This window comes from Merops nubicus, unplaced genomic scaffold, assembly GCF_000691845.1.
Source record: "Merops nubicus isolate BGI_N331 unplaced genomic scaffold, ASM69184v1 scaffold44999, whole genome shotgun sequence".
In the NCBI taxonomy this organism is placed as follows: domain Eukaryota; kingdom Metazoa; phylum Chordata; class Aves; order Coraciiformes; family Meropidae; genus Merops; species Merops nubicus.
This window is the reverse complement of record NW_008633917.1, coordinates 19,831-42,808: the sequence shown is the minus strand read 5'-3', so window position 1 is coordinate 42,808 and position 22,978 is coordinate 19,831. Positions and strand designations below refer to the sequence as shown.

Genomic DNA, 22,978 nt, shown 5'->3' with positions numbered 1-22,978 from the left:
GGGGGCAGGGAGTGGGTGTCATGTCACCCCCAGTTATTGTGAGTGCAGAATGGGGCTGACGGGGACTGGCCAGGCACTGGGGAGGAGTTTGTTACTTCTGTTCCCTTCAGAAGTGAAACACGTGGTCCTTGTCAGTGTGGGACTCCTGATGGATGCTTAGTACTGATGATGGCTAGTGCTTGCTAAAATGAGCTCAGGGATAATCTGGCCCTACATAGCTATAAAAAAACAGACCATGTGACAGTTAAGTGTTACATGGTGTTTTTTACAAGCTTACTGCAAGCTTGTTTTGTTGATATTATTTTTCTGTGTGAGTCACTAAGATGTTATGGTTATTTTGTGTGGAAAAGTAATTGCAGAGGAAAAGTTTTTATTTTTCCATTTAAAAAACCCTAAGCTTTATAGTTCCACTGCTTAACAAATGTTTACTTCCTTGTTCCCTTTAAATGCATTAGGGACCAAAATTAGACAAATTTGAATATTATTTACTGTCTTTAACTCCATCACAGAAATTATGAGAAGTACCAACAAATTCTGGATGCAAGATTCACCAGCTGATTTGTGCATTGCTCACAGTCTGAGGAAACATTCAGAGACTTGCTTTACTTGTTGCATATTTAACAATATTTTTGGCATCTTGGTGTTTCATAGTTAAGTGCATTGGTAATTACATTTGCAAACTTTCTATAGCAAGCAAGCATGCATTTTAGATTAGTGCATGAAAAATTGGTTAATAAATTGCATTATCATCATATTCTCTGTGGCTGCAACAATACACGAATTCCTTCTGCCCTACTGAGGGGGACACTGTCAAATGTGCTTTGAAAAGAAACAAGTAAACCAAACTAAAGTGTAGCCTGAGATTTTATACATACAACTCTCCTGATGGCAACATTGAGATGGTGGTCCTGCTGCTACATGAATTTAACAAGTGTGCTGTGTCTTTAAAGTAGATGTGGGGACAGTTGATTAAAACCCTGTATGGTTTGGTGATGCTGAAGGGTGAAAAGTTCTTAGAACTATCCCTAATAATTTCAAGCTGCAGAAACTGGAATAGAAATTAAATAAACTGGAGACAGCTAGAATAATTCAATAAATGATCAGTCAGCTAAAGCCTTACTGCATTAATGACTGAGAAAAACATTGAGAAATCTGTAAGCATGCCAGGCAAAAATCCTGATGAGCAGTACACTGCTTGTAGTCATGTTTTTGATTGTACTAACTACTCAGATAACCCCAAGTTTAGTAACAAAAGCAAATGCAGTCAGTTTTGCTTAATATGTATATACCTAAAATACAATATACATATGATTTCTTGTGAAGTTCAAAAATTTATCTAGCCAGGCACTGGAAAGCAAATGCCAAGTTGGAAATTAACAGGGTCACATCAGTTTTAATATGACTAAGAATTCACCAGGTCAAACTGTCATGGCTACAGTGGTGGTTTCCCCACTAGAAAAAGGGTCAAATCATTGAATGACAAGGCGTTCCTCCTGGCTGGATTTATTCCATAGTTTTCAGCTGTCCTGCTCCAATGTGGAATTGCTGTGGGTTTCCTTGTAGTACAAAAGAGAGGCTCTGTCTGTGGGTGGCTGGGAAGCTCAGCTGTGGCATGTGGAGGGGCACTGTCAGTCTGCACAGAAAAGCTCTGGCTGTGCTGGCCACGGCTGCAGGCCCACAGGAGCCGTAGTGGTTTTGGTGCAAGTTGTGCTCCTTTAAGACCATAACAGTTGGGTGAGAAAAGCATCTTATCTCTGGTAACACAACAATGGGAGCACTCCACCCATAGTGGTCAGATGTAACCTCTTAAGAGCCACAGAAATTAAATTCAGCCAACTAATAAATCCACCTTTGTGGCCTGAGTGATGAGGGATTTTAAAATGATTTTGGGTCTGGTAAGAGTATTGCATTCTCTTCTGCATGCATAATGAAGCACATTCCAGCTATGTTTAACTCCAGGGTAATGTGATGTTAGTTTAAAGGAAACTATGAATTTCCTTCCTGTCTATATGTCCTTTTTCCTGGACTCTGTATTTCCAGCTAAGAACTATATGAGAACTCAAAAAAGGCAACCTGATGTTGTCCTGAGCAACTAAGAGGCACCAGATTCCTTCATTGAAGTTATGAAGTCTGGAAACAAACAAACAAAAAATGTCAAAACATCACCATCATGCTGAGGAACAAAAAATTCCTGTCCTGCCTTGAAGGAACTGTGCTGCCTCAGGAATGTAAAGCTTACAGTGACAGGAATAACCTGTACTCTGTCAGCCGTAACCAACCTTCTGTACACCTAACTAGATGCAAATGAGCTGTGTTATTTTTCTTTCTTTGTAAAAAAATACTGTATTAGTTGGTCAGTTCCAGCTACAACTCCTTTTGCAGAGTGGTATCTCAATGCATTTGATTGTGACTCTATGATTCACTTTAAAAGGGTGATACTTTCTCTCGACACAAATTAATCTTGTTTCTTCTTGCTAAGGCTGCACATATTCCCCTTGAAACTGTTCATCTATTGAAAACCTTTTCATTTGCAGATGAATTGCAAGAGTACATTGGTCCCCACTTTTATGAGTTCAAATTGATTTAAATTTAGATAATTGCAGCTGATCAGGCTAGGGGTCACCTATGAATGACAGCTGCATGTTTGGCGACAAAGAAGCTTTGCTGTCTGTCCAACAGGGACTCTGCGTGAAATCTTGGATATTTGGAGGCATTCGGAGAATAAGCGAACCTCTGCTTCTGTTCTGCTTTTACGGTCCGTGACCAATAAGAGGTCTACAGGGGTTCTGCTGTTGGAGGGGGGGCTGTTGGGAGGGGATAGCCGGGGTGTGGCCAGCCACTTGCCCTTGGCACACATGCTGCTGCAGGGCTGGCAGGGAGTACTCCTGGTGTAATGGCTCATACCCGGACGCGGTGAGGAAGAGACTGGCTGCTCCCCGTCCTGTGTGTGACACCACCAAGGAAGCAGGTTTAGCATCTAGTGCCTCAGAGAGGCCCGGGACTAATACGACCGAAGCTTATTGCTGAGGTCTTGGCACCTTTGTTAGAGGCCTCGTGCAGGTTATGCTGGCTAATACCCATGTGAAGAATAGAGATTGTGTTCCGTAAGTTTTTGGTCTTCTTACAGTGCAACTCCATTTCAGGTTGTGACAGAACACTAAATGTGGGAGTAGGACTGTCTAGTTTGTTCTGAAAAATCTCGTTGCTGCCTTTACTAAGAACACTTATTTCCATCATCTTGTTCTAATCTTACTTTACAAGGTGGGAACCATTTTATGTACTGACAGGTAGCTGTGGTAACCATCCTGGCTGTGTATATATGTGCTTTTATGGACTTGCCCTCGGGGTTTAGGCCATGTGTTTCCAGCATCACTTTCAAGGTCACTGTTAGGTTTGCAGTGGATCTGTTGTCTCGGGATTATTATTTCCTTCTAGTGGTTATTTTCCTTTTAATCCATCTTCTTTATTGTTTGTGTAGAACACCTAAAACATCATTCTGCTATACAATGTACTGCTATTTCTTCTACAGGTGTAAAGGCAGTGGAAAATCACATTCTGTGCTGGAGATCAGCGTGTGATGCTGTCCCTGTCCTGCTTGCTGATGGGCGCTCTCTGGGCAGCAGTATTTCTTACTCTTCCAGGCCTTATGCCTCCCAGAGAAGATATTACATGTTTCTACATTACATGTTTCCTATCCTTATCTAAGAGTAAACAAAACGATTCTTCCAGGTGATACGAAGAAGTAGCGACGAGGAAAAGTTGCTGTGCTTGGTACGTCAGCGTGCGGGACACCACTGTCAAACTGCTGTCATCGTGATTCTCATCCTGGCCTGGGAAGGGATCCCTCACCTCCTGGCTGACACGCTGTACAAAGAGCTGACACAGAGCCTCAGAAAGTACGGCTGTCCCACCAGCCGGAGGTGTGCGTTAAACGAAGAGTAAGTCGCTGCAAGAGTAAATGACTCGTGTTGCCTTTTGCATGCTCTGCAATAAAGAACTTGAGAGTCAATAGTTCGACTAATAAAAGAATTATACAAAAGCTCATTTAAAACTACAAACCACTAGGTGTCATTTCAGTATAGAAGTTAGTTCGTGTTTTATCCTGGAGGCCAGGTGCTAAGTAATAGTTGTACAGGCTATACCCGGGGGGGAGTGGTGCTGAATTTGTCCCCTGGCTTTGCACACACTGCCCAAGACTGTCAGGGTGCCCTTTGCATGCAGGGCTGTGCTGAAGAGCTGCTAAGAGGTGGTATGTTTTAAATAAAGGAGAGATAGAACACTCAATTAGGGTCTTACCTTCCACACCTCTAAAAGAAATGTAGTTTAATTGACTAGATTATATATTACATCAGAGGCTCTGGAACTGCCTTTGTGCTGATTTTTGGGTGGCTCACATTTAACATGTTCCGATGGCTGTACAGAGACATGAATCTAGCACTTCCGTTCTTATAGGCTTGGGCTGAGTAGCGTTGTTCCACTTCGAAAGCTAGGTCAGTCTAGAGCTAATGGTACTGCCGCAGGTAGCAGAATAATTACTGGCTTTTGGGGTAGCCTTTAGTAGCAGTGGTATTTTCTTGGGTAAAAAATTTATCCAACTGGAGAAGTCAAAATCGAAGCAGCCTGGGTATATTTTTGAAGCTGTTACTGAGCGATACCCATTTCACAGACGTGCGGCTCTGGAGAGTTGAGACTGTCTTCTGGGGAGAAATGTCAGTCCTCTACACGTGAATGTTTCCTTAGCAGAAAAGATCTGGATAAACTGTATGTTTATCAAGTCCTGTCTTCTTACACTATATATTATAAAAGAAATGGTAAATAGAATTGACATTAAAAACAAACAAACAAACAAACAAATAAACAAACAAAACAAAAACAGAAAAAAACCAGAGCAGCTGTGTTGTCAGCTGACTTTATGTGTCTTATTTCCTTTCATAGTCGTACTTGTGCTTGTCAAGGACTTGATCCAGAAACTTGTGGAGCATCATTCTCATTTGGCTGTTCATGGAGTATGTATTTCAATGGCTGTAAATTTGCCAGAAGCAAAAATCCCAGGAAATTTAGACTTCTCACTGATGACCCTAAACAAGTAAGGTTTATTTTGGTTTACTGTTTTTTTTTTTTTTCCTCCAAATACTTATTCCATGTTACTTCAGAATTAGAAATTAAATCTGTGGACATCAACTCCTTCTATCTCATGTATAGTTTATCACATAGGCACCCAACTAAATGCTTTGTAACTCTACTATTTATATTTTTTTTTTCACTGTATGAAAACTCAGTGTTGATTACCATGTACTTGAGTACCCTGAAATTGTCCTTAAATGCTTTTCTGTATGCATATTTAGCTCCACAGTGTAACTCGCTCTGACATTTTAATTCTTTGTAAGTATAAAATACAGCTAAAGTTTTTTCTAAGCACTGAACCAGCACCTCAGAGATTTAGTCCTTTTGCCATAGAAAATTTTGTACCCTGGGTTGTGCCACTTTCACTGTCTGACCACAGGGTCTTCTGTCTGCCACCCAGAACAAACTGTTTTTTCTGTGGACAGCATGTTTTTTAAATACTCTCTAAGGAGTTAATGCACTAAAATGTGATGCAGTGAAACAGCACTGAAATTGCTGCTCATGAGTGTCAGTGATGACATAAAGCTGAGATAGCACAGAAAATATGGTGATGGATTATGTGAAACAATGAACCCCTAAAAAAACCAAACCACCCCAAAATTTGTCCTTTGTATTGGGAATACTTTTATGAAGAAGGAATAAAGGAGTTGTAAACCGATAACAGCTGCTTGATGAACATACATTCCTTGCAGTAACTCAGAAGTGCTTTCTTTTCTGGCTGCAAATGTCTCTAACTCCACTTCCTTGTGGAACTTCTAGATAGGTTAGTAAAGACATGACACTTATCTGGCATGCTTTAAGGGCCATATCCTATAGGGCAGTCAGTTCCCTTGTTTGGGTTACCGTGCTGGCAGTCTTTCTCCACTCCTGAGCTCCACTGCTGCCAGCTACAGAACAGACCCAGCTGGTTGATGTCCAGACAGTAGTAGCAGAAATCTTTCACTTCTTCACGTATAGCATACGCACACACCCTGTGCAACGTGAATTGCTTCTTGGGAGAGACATGCCACTTGATTCACTGGAGCTAAGTCTGTTCCTCCCAAGTCCTATTTTTTTCCTGAAACAGTCGATGAAGCATCTTTTATGCTTACATGCATGAATGCAAACCCCTCAGTCTCCTCTGAGCTGTGCTGCCCGCTCGCCTTGTGCGTGTTCAGCGGTGTCTGTAGGGCTTGAGGCGGAACAGGGCACGCGGAGCCCTCCTGCCCTCTGTCTCGCCGAACGGATGACTAAGGCAGTACCAGATGGGAATCACTCTGCTGGTCTCGAATGCCTCCGGAGGGAATTGGTTATAGAAATTCTCAGTATATAGCAAAACACGTTCTTTCGTTTTAGGAATCCTGTTCCCCTCTGCTGTGTCCTGTGTTTTTAGGTTCTCCCCTTGCATAGCACAGCGTGTGGAGCGTTCCATGCCTGTGTTTTCTTTGTGGGTTTCTAATGGGCTTAATACCATTAGCTGGGGAACCAGCAAAGGCACCAGTCTTCATCTGTGCTGCCTGGTGAAGCGCCAGGCTGTGCCACGTCTCCTGCGAGACAGCTCCTGCAGCTCTGGCTGCCATCAGAGCGCGCTCCGGATGCCACAGGCTCTGCTGGTGGCATCACTTGCTCCAAGTCTGTCATGTAGCTAGCCCCAGCTCCCTTTGGACACTTAGTCACCACAGTGACATGCACAGCAGCATCTAGAAATGGTGCCCCACTGCTGAGAGCTGCCTGGCATGGCCTGTTGCTCGACAGGCAACTTTCAGCGTTTTGTAGAACGCCTTCTACCACAGGGTAAAAGCAGTTGCCTAAAAGAGAAGATTGCTTATGTTTTTCTAGATGTGTGATCTAAAAGCAAGTTCCCTTATTTTCCCTCTTCCACAGGAGTTGTTTTAAAGCCTGCTTGGATTCTGCCGCTGAGCAAGGGTGAGGGTGCACCCCATACAGGTGTACCCCATAACTGTGATGCACGTGCACCCTTGGGCTCCCAATGTGCAGAAGCCTTTGGCTGTAGGCAGCAGTGGTGCCTGGGCAGTTGCGGTGTGTGCAGGTTGTCACTGCATCTCAAAGAAATGAAAATTCTGGTTAATAATTTTTCTTTTAATTTGGTTTTGTCATTAATTTTTTTCTAGCAGGTACTTCTTTTAGCTAAATGTTGGATATTGATGATTTTGCAGATGACATAAAGCTAGGAGGTGTAGCAAATTAAGAAGATAGTTGGAAGTCCAGAAAGATTTGGATCATTTGAGGCACTGGATGGAGTGAGATGAGGTTAAGGGTGTAATATCCCTAGGTAAGAATAGTACATAGGATAGATAATTAAGGTTGCGTTGCCTTCAGTGCAGTTCAGAAAAACTTTTAGTGATCAACAGTTAATAAACTTGCTGGAGTAAGAGTTGAAAATGTGGTATCATCTTGTAATGTAACATCATGCTGAAAAATGTGAAAGTATCCTTATGTGTTTATACACATTGGTGTTTACAATTTATGGTGATAAACAGGGGGATTAAATAAAATAAGCTGTTATTTTTTTGTCACTATACAGCATGAAAAACTGAAGTTGCAGTTGTCTTTCAAAGCCTGGCCTGTGGAGGAAAGCAAAGTAGGGAGTATGTCACCACCCTTTTCTTTCCCAGCTGGTTGGTGATTTTCCTGGAAAAACAAAATCTAGGAAAAAAAAATAGGGATTGTTGCTATAAATAAGAGCTTAAATGTTAGGCTTCTGTAGAAGCCCACCTAGCTACTTCCATGTTCATATGGCTTATCCCATGGAAAGGAGTATTATTTCCTAATCTAGTAGATATTTCAATGAAGTCCAGAGTTTTGCAGCTCCAAAGAACAAAATATTTCCCAAATGTTTCTAATAAGAGCCTGTTGCAATGTTAGAAATGTACGTTTCTCCTTAAGGGTTCAAATTAATGTTAAATGCTATTGGGAGTTACTCAAGTGATTGAAAGAAAAAGACAACAGAAACTAAGGATTATTCTAGCAGGGCTCTTTTGGTATAAATTAAGGCCCATAAGTAGAATGCTGAAATAAGACCTGGGGTTCCATCTCCGCTTGATGTGTGGTATTTTTCTCTTCTGGCTGCTGCTTTTTTATCTTGTGTGGAACATACCTCATTCCTTCACTGTCTATGTATGGGAAGGAGGAAGTGGTGCAGGGTTTAGTTCCCAGTGTGGTGGGTTTCTTTACCCTAGCAGATGTCCTCCATTGTTACTCGGTTGACTTACGCTTAACCATTTTGGTGTTTTAGTTGTGCAGAAGTAGACTTATTTATGGCTGGTGACAAAGGGCAGTGGCACAGATGTCCGATTAACAAAATACAGGGTACAGGTAGACTTTCTTACCTTCACTGACTTGTCAGGCATCTCTGAATGGGATTAGATTCCTTAAAAGCAAATTACAGTGCTCTGAATGTTGCCTTTCTCTGCAGGAGGAACTTCTTGAAAATAATTTGCAAACTTTAGCTACCGATGTGGCTCCGGTTTATAAAAAGCTTGCTCCTGAGGCTTTCCAGAACCAGGTAGGTCTGTGACATGCAACTAGAGTAGCTGTAGCTCTGAAGAGGCAGTGTGGTTTGAACGCGAGATGAAGAAGCCCCAAAGTATGTTCATAATACCATAAAAGAGATGGTTTTACTATTTAAAGACGTGCTGGCTCTGGCTGTGCCATTACGTCGCTGAGGCCCAGCCGTGAGGGCTGCACGTCCCCTAGGAAGACACGTCCTTCCTTCCGGTCGTCCCCACCGGCTGCGCGGGGAGGCCAGGCCCCGCTCGTGGGGTTGGAGCCGCTCGCTGTCAGTCCCAAGTACCTGTAGTTGGTTTCTCTTCCAGGTGGAGAACGAGCACATGGGCCCCGACTGCCGGCTGGGGTGCAAGGACGGCCGGCCCTTCTCCGGCGTCACGGCCTGCATCGACTTCTGCGCCCACGCCCACAAGGACACGCACAACATGCACAACGGGAGCACCGTGGTACGTACGCGGCCGCGCTCGCCCCCGCCCTTCCCTGCCGGGAGTGCTGCTCGCAGGGCTAAGGGGCTGCTCCCTTTACGGGGGGCGTCTGCTGCGGCTTTCTGAGGTGTTGGGAGTTTAACCGCACGTTGCCATTTATCAGCTCCCTTGTTATTTGCACGTATCGGTTACTGGTCTGCAGAAGACATAAATTTCAGCTTCAGGTGTGGGGTTTTTGGTGTGGTTGTTGTACCAAATAGCTTGCTGGATTGTTAGTGAGAAAATCAGCTGGGAATTCCTCAGTTAAGTGATCTTTTAGAAACTGAGGCCATAGCCTTGAGGAAAGCCATGCCCAAAGGAAAAAAGATAAAACTGGCAATCTGGTGCTCTAGTAGTTAGACCATTGCAGTGCTACAAATAGCTGAGACAACTTCTTGTGCATTAGTGGAGGTACCATTCAAGAATAATTTTTCTTTCCAAGGATGTGTACTTGGGGGAAAAAAAATCTGTCTAAGATCTCTGCCTACTCTAGAAATTATAGTTTAAAATTTGGAAATGAAAATTGAATTAATGTTGCTGTGATTCAATAAAGTGTGCGTGAGTATGGTCCTTTCAAAGCTTCTGAAGTGTGGGAATTCAGACCTCTTAAACTTCCCAGATTTGAAAAAGAAACCTCCTTTTCATCACAAACCACATGGCGTACTTTTGAATAAAATTTATGCATTCTGAAAATAATATTTTGTTAAGTGCTACATGGCCTCTTAACTAAAAGACAGAATGCAACAGAAACTGAGCCTGCTACTCATTCTGCTGTACTGGATCCCAGAAAAGTCCTAAGTTGTGGCCAGAAGCAGCTGGAGGCAGTTAGCCCTTTTTTGAGGAATGTGTTGGGGAACAGTTCTATGAATATATTTATTTGCAATCAGCTGATGTTACTTCAGCTTTACATTATCCTTGCTGGTGTCAATAATTTATTTCTATGGATTGTACATGGTGTGTTTGCAAGTAATTCCAAATCCAAGCACCAGGCAAAATTGTGACCTGTGTGAGGACATTGTATAGACCAGAACTTAAAACAGTCTTTCTGTCAAGTTCTGCCAAGATGTGTGAGAATGCAGAACATTATTGAATCATAACTGCTGACAACTGTGCCTTGGAATTGGATTTTCATCAGGCAGCTCACTCATACAAATAATTATTGCATACCTGGTACTCTTCGTAGGAGACAGTTGCAACTATTAACACTCAATTCATATACTTGAATGGGGGCATTTGAAAGGTGGAGTTCAGAGATACCTGATGATCTGCACACAGCCTTGGCAGTCAGTAGATGCGTGACAGATAGGACATAGAGGGCCTGCTGTGGTACATACTGGAAGCCTAACACAAACACTCTTGTTTTGCTAACAGGGTGATAGGACTTACTGGGCTTTCTTCTGTCGAGGTTAGTTTGATGATGATCAAAATGAGGTTTGTTAATTTTGACATATTTTATCTCATGATAAAATAGGAAAACTAGTGGTAAGAACGCAAGAAGAAATAATGCCATGTTTAGTCTGGCATCTGTCTGATCACCTCCTGCATTCCCATTTAGTTCCAGAAGCTGCTTTGGCTGCCGACGTAGTTTAAAACAAGTTAAGATTTCTTATAAATAATAAAGATGAAGGAGTCATTTACATAACTATGACATATTTTGTCTGTAAAATGTCCTATGTATAATAATACATCTAACTGTGGTGAGAGCTTTCCTATAGATGATTGTTTTCTGATAATGTGGCAATAAACAGAGTAAGAATGATGTGCACTGCCTTACAAACCTCAAACGTCCATAAGTTTATTTACTATTTTTCTCTTGTATTTTGTTTACTTGATTTTTTTAAATAGTAGTCACACCTTGCAGTTTGAAGTCTGTACAAAACATACTTGTCATCTTGCACCTCATTAGTGTTGGTAAGATTTCTTCCCTTCCTACTCATTCTGACACAAAATCTCCATCTACAAAATCTAAAGTTCCTCTCAGCTGAAAAGGTTAAAGTAAATACCTTGCAGGATTTGCGAATGCTGGCAGCTCTGTGGCCACTGCCTGTGGCAGAAGTGACACCTCTTCATTTTCTCCCTTCAGCTGTTGGTGAATCACTTTTACCACAAATACGAGAGGAATGCTGCAGAGTGCGTTGAAAGTGAAGGAAAAACAGAATCAATTTAACTTATTTAAAACAGATACAGACATGAGGTCAGCAAAGCACTGAAACGAGTTTAGTGATAAGGACGGAGTTTGCTGTATACTTGAAAGAAATATATGCTCTCATGAGCTGCCAGTAACAGTTCCTTTTCTTTGTCTCTGCTGGAATTTCAGAGGAGCATTCCTGTATTTTTCTGGCGATAGGTGTTTTGATGATGAGCTGCATTATTTGTAGATGGTTCTGAAAATAAATGAGGCTCTTCGGTTTTTTTAGCAGTAGGGGGGAAAAAAGCCTTGGAAACACCTTCTGTAGATACGAGACAGAGTGGTGTAGCTTAACTCACACAGACCTGGGGATTACCAAGGGAGACTTGATTTGCTGCATGTCTTTCCTGGCTAGTAAAATCACACCTGAATTTAGCAGAGCTGCTTTTTGGTAGAAAAACTAAAAATAAAAATGGACATTCTCTGTTTGCTCTATTTGCTCAGAAGGAGTGAAAACAAGTTCTACAGAGGTGTGAACTGATGTGTTTATCTGAAAGAAGCAGAAGTAATTTCTGTGTCAAAACTGAGTTTAAGAGCCTTGCAAGGAATAAATACACCCTCCATTTTTTTTACTCTGACTCTTTTTTAATCTTTTAGCATTTGCTGAAGGGCCACTAATATACAGTACAACTGTTCCTTGTGGGTACAAGGCTAAATGAGCAACACGCAGACAAAAGCTTTGTAGTTATTAATGGAGTCTGTGAAATAGTCTTGTTTCTTTACTGGATTAATTGCAAAGGATCACATTCTTCGTACCTGTGTGAATCCGTTTAAATCATTGACATATGGGGGTTCACAGTGACAGGAGCAAAACAGTTAAGATTCACTAGTGGTGCAGCTTGCATATGTGTGTTTCTTATCCTTTTTGATGGGGTTGAGGAAGGAGAGAGACTGGATGCATTTGGATGCCATGGTTGGTGCCACATAGTCTGTAGCAGGCACTGTAGAAGAAAGCAAGCAAGATAAATTATGCTTCAAGGGCAGGTACAATATTAAATTGATTATTGGCAGCAGAACTAAGTAGTGTCAATCAGCAATCCAGCAAGGAACTGTTCCTGATTTAGTTAAAAAAAGGAATCCTCTCTTTTCCCAATGACTTGCTGTATTTCTGTAGTTAGGGCTCATCAAGACACTGCATATAGGCTTTGCAATAAATGCAGATGTCTCTGTGACTGGCCAGGGAGTGTTCTGGACCATGCCCACAGCTTGCTTTGTCAGCAACAGAAGTCCTAGATGCTTAAATTCGTGGTTCAGATTATAACAAATACAAGAAAAGATGAACCCCCAGGGCTGTAAAGGAAGGATTTTTGTGGCTGTGCTTCATTGTGAAAACGGGGAACAATTAGAAGCTTCCCCTGCTAACCTGAGAGCTCCCAGGCAGTAGTCTGTGTGTGTTGGAGCATAGGGCACAGAAACGCTGTCTGATGGCACTGCCCTTGGGCATACAGTGGTCAGAGGGGCAATACGTTTGGGGCCCCCTTCTCCGACTGACGTGCTTGTTCAGGGTAGAGCAGGCCGAGCTAACGACAGGGTTTGTCTCAGCTGTCAAGGCAAAGCAGTGCTGCTCCTGTTTGTCATGGGAAGCAGTGACACAGCAGCACCTCAGGGTCCCACACGGCACCCACCCATCCTGCTTCCAGCTGCAAAGGAATGAGTGCTTTGCACTCAAAAAAATGAGTGCAGGAGACCTGATTCAGTCTTACACGTTGACAGAGGCAGTTGCACTGCTTTGCTGAAACTTGAATTTCAAACATCTGTTTTTAGGACACAGTGGAAAAGGCTATGTCGTTTCTGCATGGGAGGTTCAAGAGGACGAAGGCAGATCATAGAGTCCCAGAATGACGCGTTGGGGGCTGTATGGCTACAGATGTTTCTTTGGAGATGTGGGAGGGAATTTCATTGAGTTCATAGATGCGTTTTCAGTTTAAAAGAAAAATAAAGTTTTACAAATACGCAAGTTTTACCATGATGTCACTAAACCCAGAATAGGTAATGGGTTTGGTCACCAAGCATACTGGAAACCTAAACAAACCACTTGGCCAACATTTTCTTTGGCTTTTGGGCATCCTGGATGATGTAGCTGCATGTTCTGGAAAAAGTATTTAGAGTAGCAGGATATGCAGCTTCACTGTGTAAACCAGCTTTAACAGAGTCCATGATTTTCTCATGATCAGTTTTAGTCACTTTGCAGCATAGTATCAGTACCAATGGAAAATGTTGGGTTTAACTCTTCCACGATAGCTCCTCTTTACATTTCTTAATGGAATGTTTTGCATAGATTTGAATATTGGAATGGCTTTTGAAACTGATATTTCTCATTTGGTGGATTGCTCTACTTCAGCTATAAATTGCTAGCTTATCTGTAGGGCCTTATTTATAGCAGCTTTCCCTGTAACATTGAACTTTTCAGTTATCCACTTGCCATTGTGCCCTTCCTTTTATATTAAAACATATTATTGACAATACTAACCTTGAAATTTTAAATATATTAAATTTGCTGTTATGCTGTTTAGGCTGCAGGTATATGAGTCTTCAGGGTTTTAACATGTTTTTTAATACATTAATTTCTTAATTTTATGTATTCTAACTCAGTATTTAATATATCATGTGTGTTGGAGCTGACTTTCAACATAGTTCCAACAGTTTCTTCAGTTCCTCAAAATGTTTCTTTAGCTTTCTTGTTCTAAAGAGGGTGTCAGCTTTGTGATAGTGACAAATACTCATTTTTGCTTAAAAAAAGGTTTTCTTCAGCCAATACGAGCTTTGGTTTTTTGTCTCTGCTTGTATGCTCCCCCTAGGCCCCCCTATGCAGTGTAGAGCTCATCTACCTTTGCTTAATTCTAAGTCGGATGAAAGATGATGAATGCACTTTCAAGAGTAAATGTTTTTATGGTGGAAAAGACTAAAACTAATAAATGTACAAGATCACTTTTCCGTGAAAGCATCTGGTGAATTGGATGAAGGTTTAGAACTGTAAATTGGCTGAGGGTCTCAATTTTCAAAATCAGCAATATTGTGGATTGAATCTTTAGGAGTTGTACATAATTCCAGGTCCTGGTGCAGGTTGGACAGAGTATTTCAAATGACAAGTGAGAATCAGACAGTTCCTCTTGAGATCCGTGCTTGTTGTTTTGGCACTTGGTTTTGGTTTAGAAGGGGAGGATTTGCTGGGCCTTCCCAGTCATGTATCATTGTGTTCTTTATACATCACATCCTCTTTCATCCTTCCTGAATAACACTTGAGTCTGCTGTCAGATTGCAACCAGATTTCACTGAAATTGGCAGAAACGGAATTGTCTTTGGAGATTGTAACCTCTTGTTTCAAACTGTGAAATTTCATTGCTGACTGGGGAGAGGGGTCCAGGTGAGCTCCTCTGTTGAGGAGGTAGCAGCATCCTCATGGTCATGGCCACAGGTTAATCCGTGTGCACCCGGTAGCCAGGAGGCATCAGTAGGTTCAGCTGGGCCCTGCTTCCACTGGCTGGTGCCCATCAGAGGAGGGAGCAGGGGAGAGGGGTGCTGGGGTTGGGCACGTGGGAGTGTGGGGATGGAGAAGTCCATAGGGAACCAGGCATCCTTCACTGCTCATGGAACAACTTGTTGTTTTTTCTGAATCTCCCTCATAGTCCAAAGGCTGCCCAGTCGAGGTAAGTACGCACGCATGGAGCAAGTCCAGCAGTAAGTGCTGCTCATCAGCTTCTAATTGCCCCTTCACTTCGCCTTCTTAAGAGCCCTTTTCTTGATCCTTTCAAAATGCCACCTGAAAAGCTCCTCTCCTTTGTCTCTGTCCCTCAGATTTTCTCCTTCTGCTGCTCTGCAACTGTCCAGCTTTGCATATAGCTATTTATAAAGCCTTAACCACCACCTTATTGATTTAGGATTTTTAGTTTGTGACTGTGTAATTCTATTGTTCTGGAAATAATTGTGTGATGCCTTTATGTGATGCCTTTATGTGAAAGCTGTGCTATAAAATAAAAAATGTTGGTTTTCCCCCCCCCCCAAAAATAATAATAATAATAATACTATTCTCCCCTGGAATGTTAGCCATAGTGACAAGATCCTGGGAAATTTGGTGAACGGTTTGTGATAGGTGTCACATTCCGCCTACACACTGATGGAATGATAACGTTTCTGTTCAGGGAGTATCATCTCATCCTTGGATGGTGCTCAGGTTCCTGTGAAATGTTGTGCAGCTTGTAACTCCCTGTGAAGCAGAAGCCTAACTGAGCCGTGGCGTTAACGCACGGCTTTCTAGCGAGCCCACAGATTGTTGTGAACACCCCCAGTCTCACAGGGACGTGACCAATGCAAGTGTAAATGACATGACTGCTTGCACACTTGCTCCTACACGTACAACTTTCACCATCCCTTAGGGAGCACAGAATGAAACCAGGAACCATGTTGCTGATTTTAGCACTGCTTTTAAGGTGAGGGATTGGTGTTGATAATGGCAGGAACTTTGAAACTGGTGAAAATTTTAAGTACTGCAGATGTATAGCAGTGATTTAGGAAAATGATAATAAGCGAAGTGTGGGGATAAGTTTGAGTACTTACCTACATGTCTGATGTGCCTTTACCAAACCGGATCCAGCAGGCATTCTCTCACAACACACAGTGGGTCAGTGGCCTAGAGTAAACCAAACGTTTGCTGGGTCTTGTGACTTTGTTACAGCAGAGAGGCAGAGTTGGGAAAGGGTGTTGGTTTAAGGAAGTCTGTATAAAGAGAGAGCTGTTAGAGCTGAGATTTGCTCAAAATATAGAGCAGTATGAGTAACTGTTTTGGTTGGTTTATTTTTTTCATTTGCCAACCAAAAGAAAGAACTAAATTAGTTCCATATCACAGAAACTTCTTGTTCTATCAAAAAATAATATTTTCTTTTTTCATATTTTTGAGTCCTTAAAAATGAATCTGAATATCAAATATGTTTTTTAAAAAACAACACAAAACACAACACAACAACCTGCTTAGGAATTTACAGTATATTTACAGCTCAGATTGTTTACCAAGATGACATACGTTTGTGGAGAGCGTAAATTGAGCCAAAGTTTCATTTTTCCTGTCCAAGATGTGCCTTAATCTTATTCTTCAAGTACCAATAATTTTTCTCAATTATCATAAATCAAATTAAGTACTTGTCAGATATTTGCATTCGTAAGACCCATAGCATTGAGGGCATAAAATACGAGAAAACAATGAAGTCCAGGATGACTGCTTAAATATTTAGATAACTTTTGTGGTTTATGTATGTGGCTGTATTTGTAAATGTCTCTGTCCTTGCCAGGTCTGTACACTAACGAAGGAAGATAACCGGAGAGTGGGGGTGATTCCCAGCGATGAACAGCTCCATGTGTTACCTCTTTACAAAATTTCACAAACAGATGAATTTGGCACTGAAGAGGGACTGGAAGCTAAGATAAAAGCCGGAGCCATACAGGTGCTCACAGCTTTTCCCAGGGAAGTGCGAATGTTGGCTGAGCCACTCAGAGCTACAAAGAAGAAGAAACCAGACACAAGGAGGACCCCGACTGAAAAGCAGCCATTAATTGATAAAAAATACTCAACACCAGTCAAGCTGAAAACTGAGGCCCCAGAAAATCTTGGCAACACTTTGCATTGTTTAGGTGAGTGGTGCTTATTAAATTCTGCCCCTCTTTTCTGAAACTGTGTTGCCTCTTGCCTCTAGTAGGGGAATGAAAATGTCCTGGATACTCGGTTTTATCAAATACTTGTATGTTCTGCATTTTAGGGGCTGATGAGCAAGGCAATATTCTCTCTTGGCACAGGACAAAAAAAAGGTTGTCAGTGAAAAATAAGTTTGTGGTGGTGCATGAGCACTGGTGAAAGGTTTCCAAGTTCCCTTACTCTAATAAATAATGGTAGTAGGATCATCTTGAAATACTGTTGTAGGAATGTTTATCTAATAAGCAAGGTGAATTTCTGTCATTTGGAAGTACAGGAGCTGTGTTACGCACTTCCTGTGCAAGACAATGGCTTTCTCAGAGCTGAGGATAATTTCCTGTTGATGGCATGGATATTGCAGCAAAGCAGTATCATTTTGTGAAAAAATTCACAAAAAACCACCAGATTTTATCAAATAAGGCAATGCTTCTCAAATTGTTCCTTGAAATATTATTAGTGAGGGCCAGAGAGATGGTCTCTGTTAGCATCTGGGCAAAAGGGATGCCACGTTTGTTCTGCTACAAGAAGGTTACTACAGCCAGAGTCTTCTGTTTCAAGACATGTTTGTGCAACATAGAACTGCAACTTGGCTGTGCTCTGTGGAGGAGCTTCAGGTCCATGCTGTTGTACCTGGGGTCAGGTTTTGGACCCGTCCTTCAAAGGATAGAACTGTTCTGTGGGACTTTGCAGTAATGAGAAGTAGAAAAGAAGGAAGAGGTGCAGGAAGCCATGGACTTAGATTCTGTGATTAGAGGGGGGAAAATAGATAAAAGGAACTAAAGCATAGCTTAAAAGGAATAAAAGGCATTCAAGCACTGCCTATCTACCTTTCAGGAAGAAAAGAGGAAAATTATCCAACCTGCTATGATTTTGAATTTTATATCATGAGAGACATACAGCTCTATATAATAGATTTAAGTTAATAATAGTTAAATAATAATTAAAAGTATTTAAAAGAAAGCCTGCAGTTTAGGGGGATATAGCTTTTAAAAATATAGATCCACGGGAGACATTTTTGTAATTTGCACTCAGTAGCCTGCTTTGTCTCAGAGAAGTTAAGGCAACCAATGAACGTTGCATGTAGCAGATGGAATAAGAAAAGAAAAGCAGTAGTATTGACCCCCCCCAGGAAATTAGACAGGCTTTCCATTAATCTACATGCACGTTTTGGGGAGACAGCTCAGGCTTTGAAACAAATGTGAAAGGACTCCTCAAGTTGAGGTGACACCCAACAGTAACTCTGAAGCAACGATTAATAATTTCCATCGTGCTCAGGGTGGACTGGAAGTCCTGGGAGCATTAGAGGGCTCTGGTTTGGGAAGGAATTCTGAAATTGTCTGATCTCACTGGAAAGCTGCTTTGAACCATCAAAACGAGTTGCAGACCACCTCCCTGCACATGACATGGTGGTTACAAATTGGCATGGCTTCGATACCTGAAAACTGTGCCTTTGGCAAGAGGTGCAGTACCCAGAGCTTTGTGATATGCTTTGGGAGCACAGCACTTCATTCCTTCAACGTGTACAAATAAGAAAATAACTGTGTAAACGAGTCAACTTCTATAGTATGTTTGGACTTCAAGTATTTTGGTAATCTAAAAGGGCTGCTGAAAATAGTAAGTCCCAGAGTGAGGCAGGAATACTTTTATAAGCGAGAAAGTTGTTCAGAGGTGGAAAAATAAGAATGTGAATAGAAATATCTGATTTCTATCATAAAAGTGCAGGGTTTGTCATGGAAGTTCTGATAGTGGAATCCCTCAAAATAGATGCTGAACCTGTCAGCCCCAAGTCTGCTGATGGCACGTGCTGCTGCCATTGGCCATGTGAAACCTTTTGAAGAGGCTTCGCTCACTGGGCAGGTTTGCGAAGGGCGAGGCGGCGTGCTCTGCAGGAGACAAATGAGCTGTTTGGGGGTTTGCTCATACTGGACAGTGGCTCGGTGAAGTCCTGAGCACACTGCTGCTGCCTGCCCCTAACCCGCAGTGAAATGCAAAGTTTTGTTAGTTATGGATTTAGAATACTACAGCATTGTACTTGTACGTACAGGGTTTTTGTGATGATAGGGCATCAGTCATCTATTGGCTCTTTCCATCCTGCCAGTGGTGGGTATCATTTTAGTCCTGAGGAATGGAAAATTTTAGTCTAGCTGAGACTTCATAGTAACAGTGGCATTCAATTCTGGTCACGCCATTTAAACATAAATGACAAAGGATTGAAAAATAGTTACCAAAAAAAAATAGACAAGCTTCCCTAGGGAAGAAAAAAAAAATACTGACTACAATTTTAGGTAAGCAGTGATTAAAGTAGTGCTGAAGTTACGTTAAGCCAGTCAGATGCTACTGTTAAATTTTCTAATGTAAGAGCAAAAGAAAATTTTGCTACACTTCAACTGTAAAGGACAAGATATTGGTAAATGGTGTATGTACTGTATAGTACTTGATTTACTAACGAGGACTTTAGAATATTGATTTGGGTTTTTAAATATTAAAAAGAATATAGAGAACGTGCAGACAGATGAGACAAGACACCCGTGGTACGTACTGTCAGCCATGCTTTTCGCTCCGTGCGGCTGCCTCTCTTTGCAGTATCCTGGCTCCTCGTGGAGGAGCCCCAAGGCCAGCCAAGCCCTGCTGCCCATTACATAGACCTAGTAAGTTCTCTTGAAGGAGACCTGACTGTCATTCCAGAGCCACTGCAGTATCCCCCAGCTGTAAAGTCTGAGATATCCCTCTAACCTGTGTCTTCATCACATGGAGAACTGGAAGTTAAAAAGGGGATCAGAGGACTCTCTTTACTTGTGTTTACCTGGCAGCAAAGATGGTGGTGGGGAGGACCTTCTGAATGCTGAACACAGATTTGGTTGCCTTGGTAGGGTGTGCATGTATGGAGACTTGGTTTAAATCTCAGCTGTGCAAGTCCTTTGTAGAAATGCTGTGTATTAAATAGGTTGCACTTGTCACACATCTTTTGGCAACAGCAAGCAGCACAACCATTAATTTTACATTTGTGCTAATGCTGAGAGCCTTTGAAGTCCTTATTATGACATACATATTATTAAAGATTTCATATCCTTCCTTGTATAGTCCTGTCATTAAACCACATTATTCTGGACAAATAAACTTTACAGACAAAAAGGTTATTCCTGTCTCCATAAATACTAGCAATTCTTCTTGGCCTGTGTTATATAGAAGAGAGGAACCACCAACTTAGAGGCAGTTTCTCAGCTGGCCACTTCAGCCAGCAGTTCCCGTGGAGGTGTACAGGAGGTGTTCCTGGTGAGCAAAGCCACCTTGTCTGAACCATTACTCATTTCCCTCTACCCATACGATTGAATTAATTTCTCTTAATGTCTGCTGCCTTGCCCTGCAGAGCAAAGCACTCTTCTGGTGAGAGATGGGGAATTTGCTGCAGCCCTGGTCATCTTGAGAGTGACAGGGGCTGTTAAAACTTATTTTCCAGAGAATGTAGGTCTTTCTCTTCAGAGGCAATAGAAATAGCTCAAAAGCTGCAATTCAAATCTTTTGGAGGAAGGCCTTTGTGTGGGGAGGTGTTCTTAATTAAATTAAATGCTCTGAGTTTGATTTCATAGGAAAGGTTTGTAAAGAGTTGATGTGATTTCCTTATGTACCTGCACAACTTCAGTGTTTACGTGCTAAATATTGTGTCCTTAACTTATCCCACTCTGCCTTTACTGCGTTCCTATTAAAATAATGTTTTTTTAATCCCATCACCATTTATAAATTATTAGAAGACAGAATAGAAGAAAGAACAGTTATTCTGTGTTCGGTAAAGCAATTAAACATTCTGTGTATTTATGGAACAAAGAGACAACACTGACAGAGACAGTCTTTTATGAGAACATGTGAGAGGTCTCTGTGGGGTGCCAGTTTGCCAGCCAAACACACGTAAAGCAATTTCAGGGCATGATGCAAAGCCCATCAAAGTGGATGGAATTCTTACCCATTACTCCAGTGGACTCTGGATTGAACTTGCCCATGACAAGAATGAGTCATTTGAGGAGACTGTTCCACAAACAAGCACAACTGCAGGGAGCCAGGCCTGGAAATTGATTAGGGAGCTGACATAAATTGAACAAGCCTGTCTCCACAAAGGTCTGGAATAATTAATGTGTGGCAATTAGGTGGAAGACAGCCAGATTGGATGGTGCAGCTTCCTAAGGATGGATTTACTGCGAGTATGTCGACAGGTCCTTTTTGTGTTTTAAAGCAAATTTCTGAGTAGTTACTTGCTAATGCACAAATCATTCTAATTTAGTAACTCTTTTTGCTGCAATGGATGACAGACAAGATCTAGAAACAAGCTTTTTCGTTTGATCATAATATGGGCCGAAGGAAGCGAAGAATTTTGATTGTTTCATAAGGCTTAACTTCAGAAAGACTGAGTTTCGTCAGTTGTCACAATTAGCACAATTGCGCAGTGCTTTCTGCTAGCCCGGGCAGTGCTGAAGGGCAGCAGCCAGCTGCTGGGAAGCACTCGTGCAGAACTATTTCATTCTATTCCATTGAATCTGTTTTTTTTATTCATCCCTCTGTGAAATACCTTTCTATTTTATATGCCAACAGTCTGACTGGAAAAGGTTAAGGTCTTAATTCAGCAAGGCTATTACATGTGTATTTAGAGTCATGGAGATATTCCCAAAAAAATAAAAATTTAAAAACAAACACAAACCCAAAACACATTTTGAAAAATTTGTAGTCGTCGTGTATATCTTTTGCATTAGAAAGCAAGTATGAAAACATTACAAAAGGTACATTTTACTAAGTGAGGAAAAGTATACTTACACTTTGGTTGTATTTTTTTTTATAGGGAACAAAACAGATGCTTTAAAACCTGGAATAAAAATGGAGGCTTCCGATCACCTCTACGCCATGAAACATACTTCAAACACTACTAAAAATTGCTCCATATTAAAACAGTATACGGCGTCCTCCCCTTTCAAGGTGGATAGTTTACATCCTTATTCCTCGTTAGCACATCAGCCTGGCATAACAGCAGTGACCAATATTCAACAAGATTTTTCAGTTCCCTACGGGTATTTTGAATGCAGTAGCAAGCAACCTCACGTGACACCTTATGTTAGTTGTAAGAACTTTGATGTGTCGGTCAAAGATTATACTGGAATTTTGCTGAACGATAAGATGAATGGTGTGCCACCGATTCTTCCAGAGGTCTCTGCGCCAGGCCCCCCAGCCCATAAAGACCCCCTGCCCACTATACTTGAACATCAGCCAGAGAAGCAGAATTGCCAGCTGCAGGCGGACAGCGCTCCCCCTTCGCAGGCGACGGGCTCTCGCGATCCGTCGGTACCGCCCGGCTCTCCGGCAGAGGATGCGGTGGGACACGAGGCCGACTGCTCCCGGGGGTGCCCGGCGGAACAGGGCAGCGCCCATCGAGAACAGACGTGTGGTTTTGACTGTGCTGACGAAAAGCAAAGCAGTGCACTGGGCCAGCCGACTGATTCGGAAGAAAAAGCTGAGGAAATGTGGTCAGACAGCGAGCACAATTTTTTGGATGATGACATTGGCGGCGTTGCCGTGGCACCTTCTCATGGTTCTATCTTAATTGAATGTGCGAGGCGTGAACTCCACGCTACCACGCCTATCAAAAAACCCAACCGCAATCATCCCACGAGAATTTCTTTAGTTTTCTATCAACACAAAAATTTAAATGAGCCAAAACATGGTTTAGCCATGTGGGAGGCAAAGATGGCCGAGAGGGCGAAAGAAAAAGAAAAAGAAGCAGAGAGATCGGGAGCGGAGAACAGTGAACTAAACTCTAGCAGCAGGAAAACAAAGCAAACAAGTGAAAACAGAGATCTTTTTTATGAAGACAATGAGTTCAACCAAATTCCATCACGCCGAGCATTAACAGTAACTAAGGATAACGTAATAACAGTATCTTCCTACGCCCTGACGCGAGTGGCGGGGCCCTACAACCATTGGGCATAGGTTTGGTATCGGTGCCTCCTCTTGGTGCAGTGTTACACAGTGTTTCTT

At 42.0% G+C, this 22,978-nt stretch overlaps 1 protein-coding gene across 1 annotated transcript; it reads left to right on the top strand.

Annotated features, from left to right (window-relative positions):
* Positions 1-3,729: 3,729 nt before the first annotated feature.
* Positions 3,730-22,930, top strand: LOC103780713 (methylcytosine dioxygenase TET3-like; the record flags this gene model as incomplete). The annotated part of the gene is made up of 6 exons (XM_008948402.1): positions 3,730-3,938; positions 4,936-5,086; positions 8,540-8,629; positions 8,940-9,077; positions 16,566-16,905; positions 21,789-22,930. Coding segments are annotated over 6 exons (2,070 nt in total), but the record flags the coding sequence as incomplete, so codon positions are not given.
* Positions 22,931-22,978: the final 48 nt, after the last annotated feature.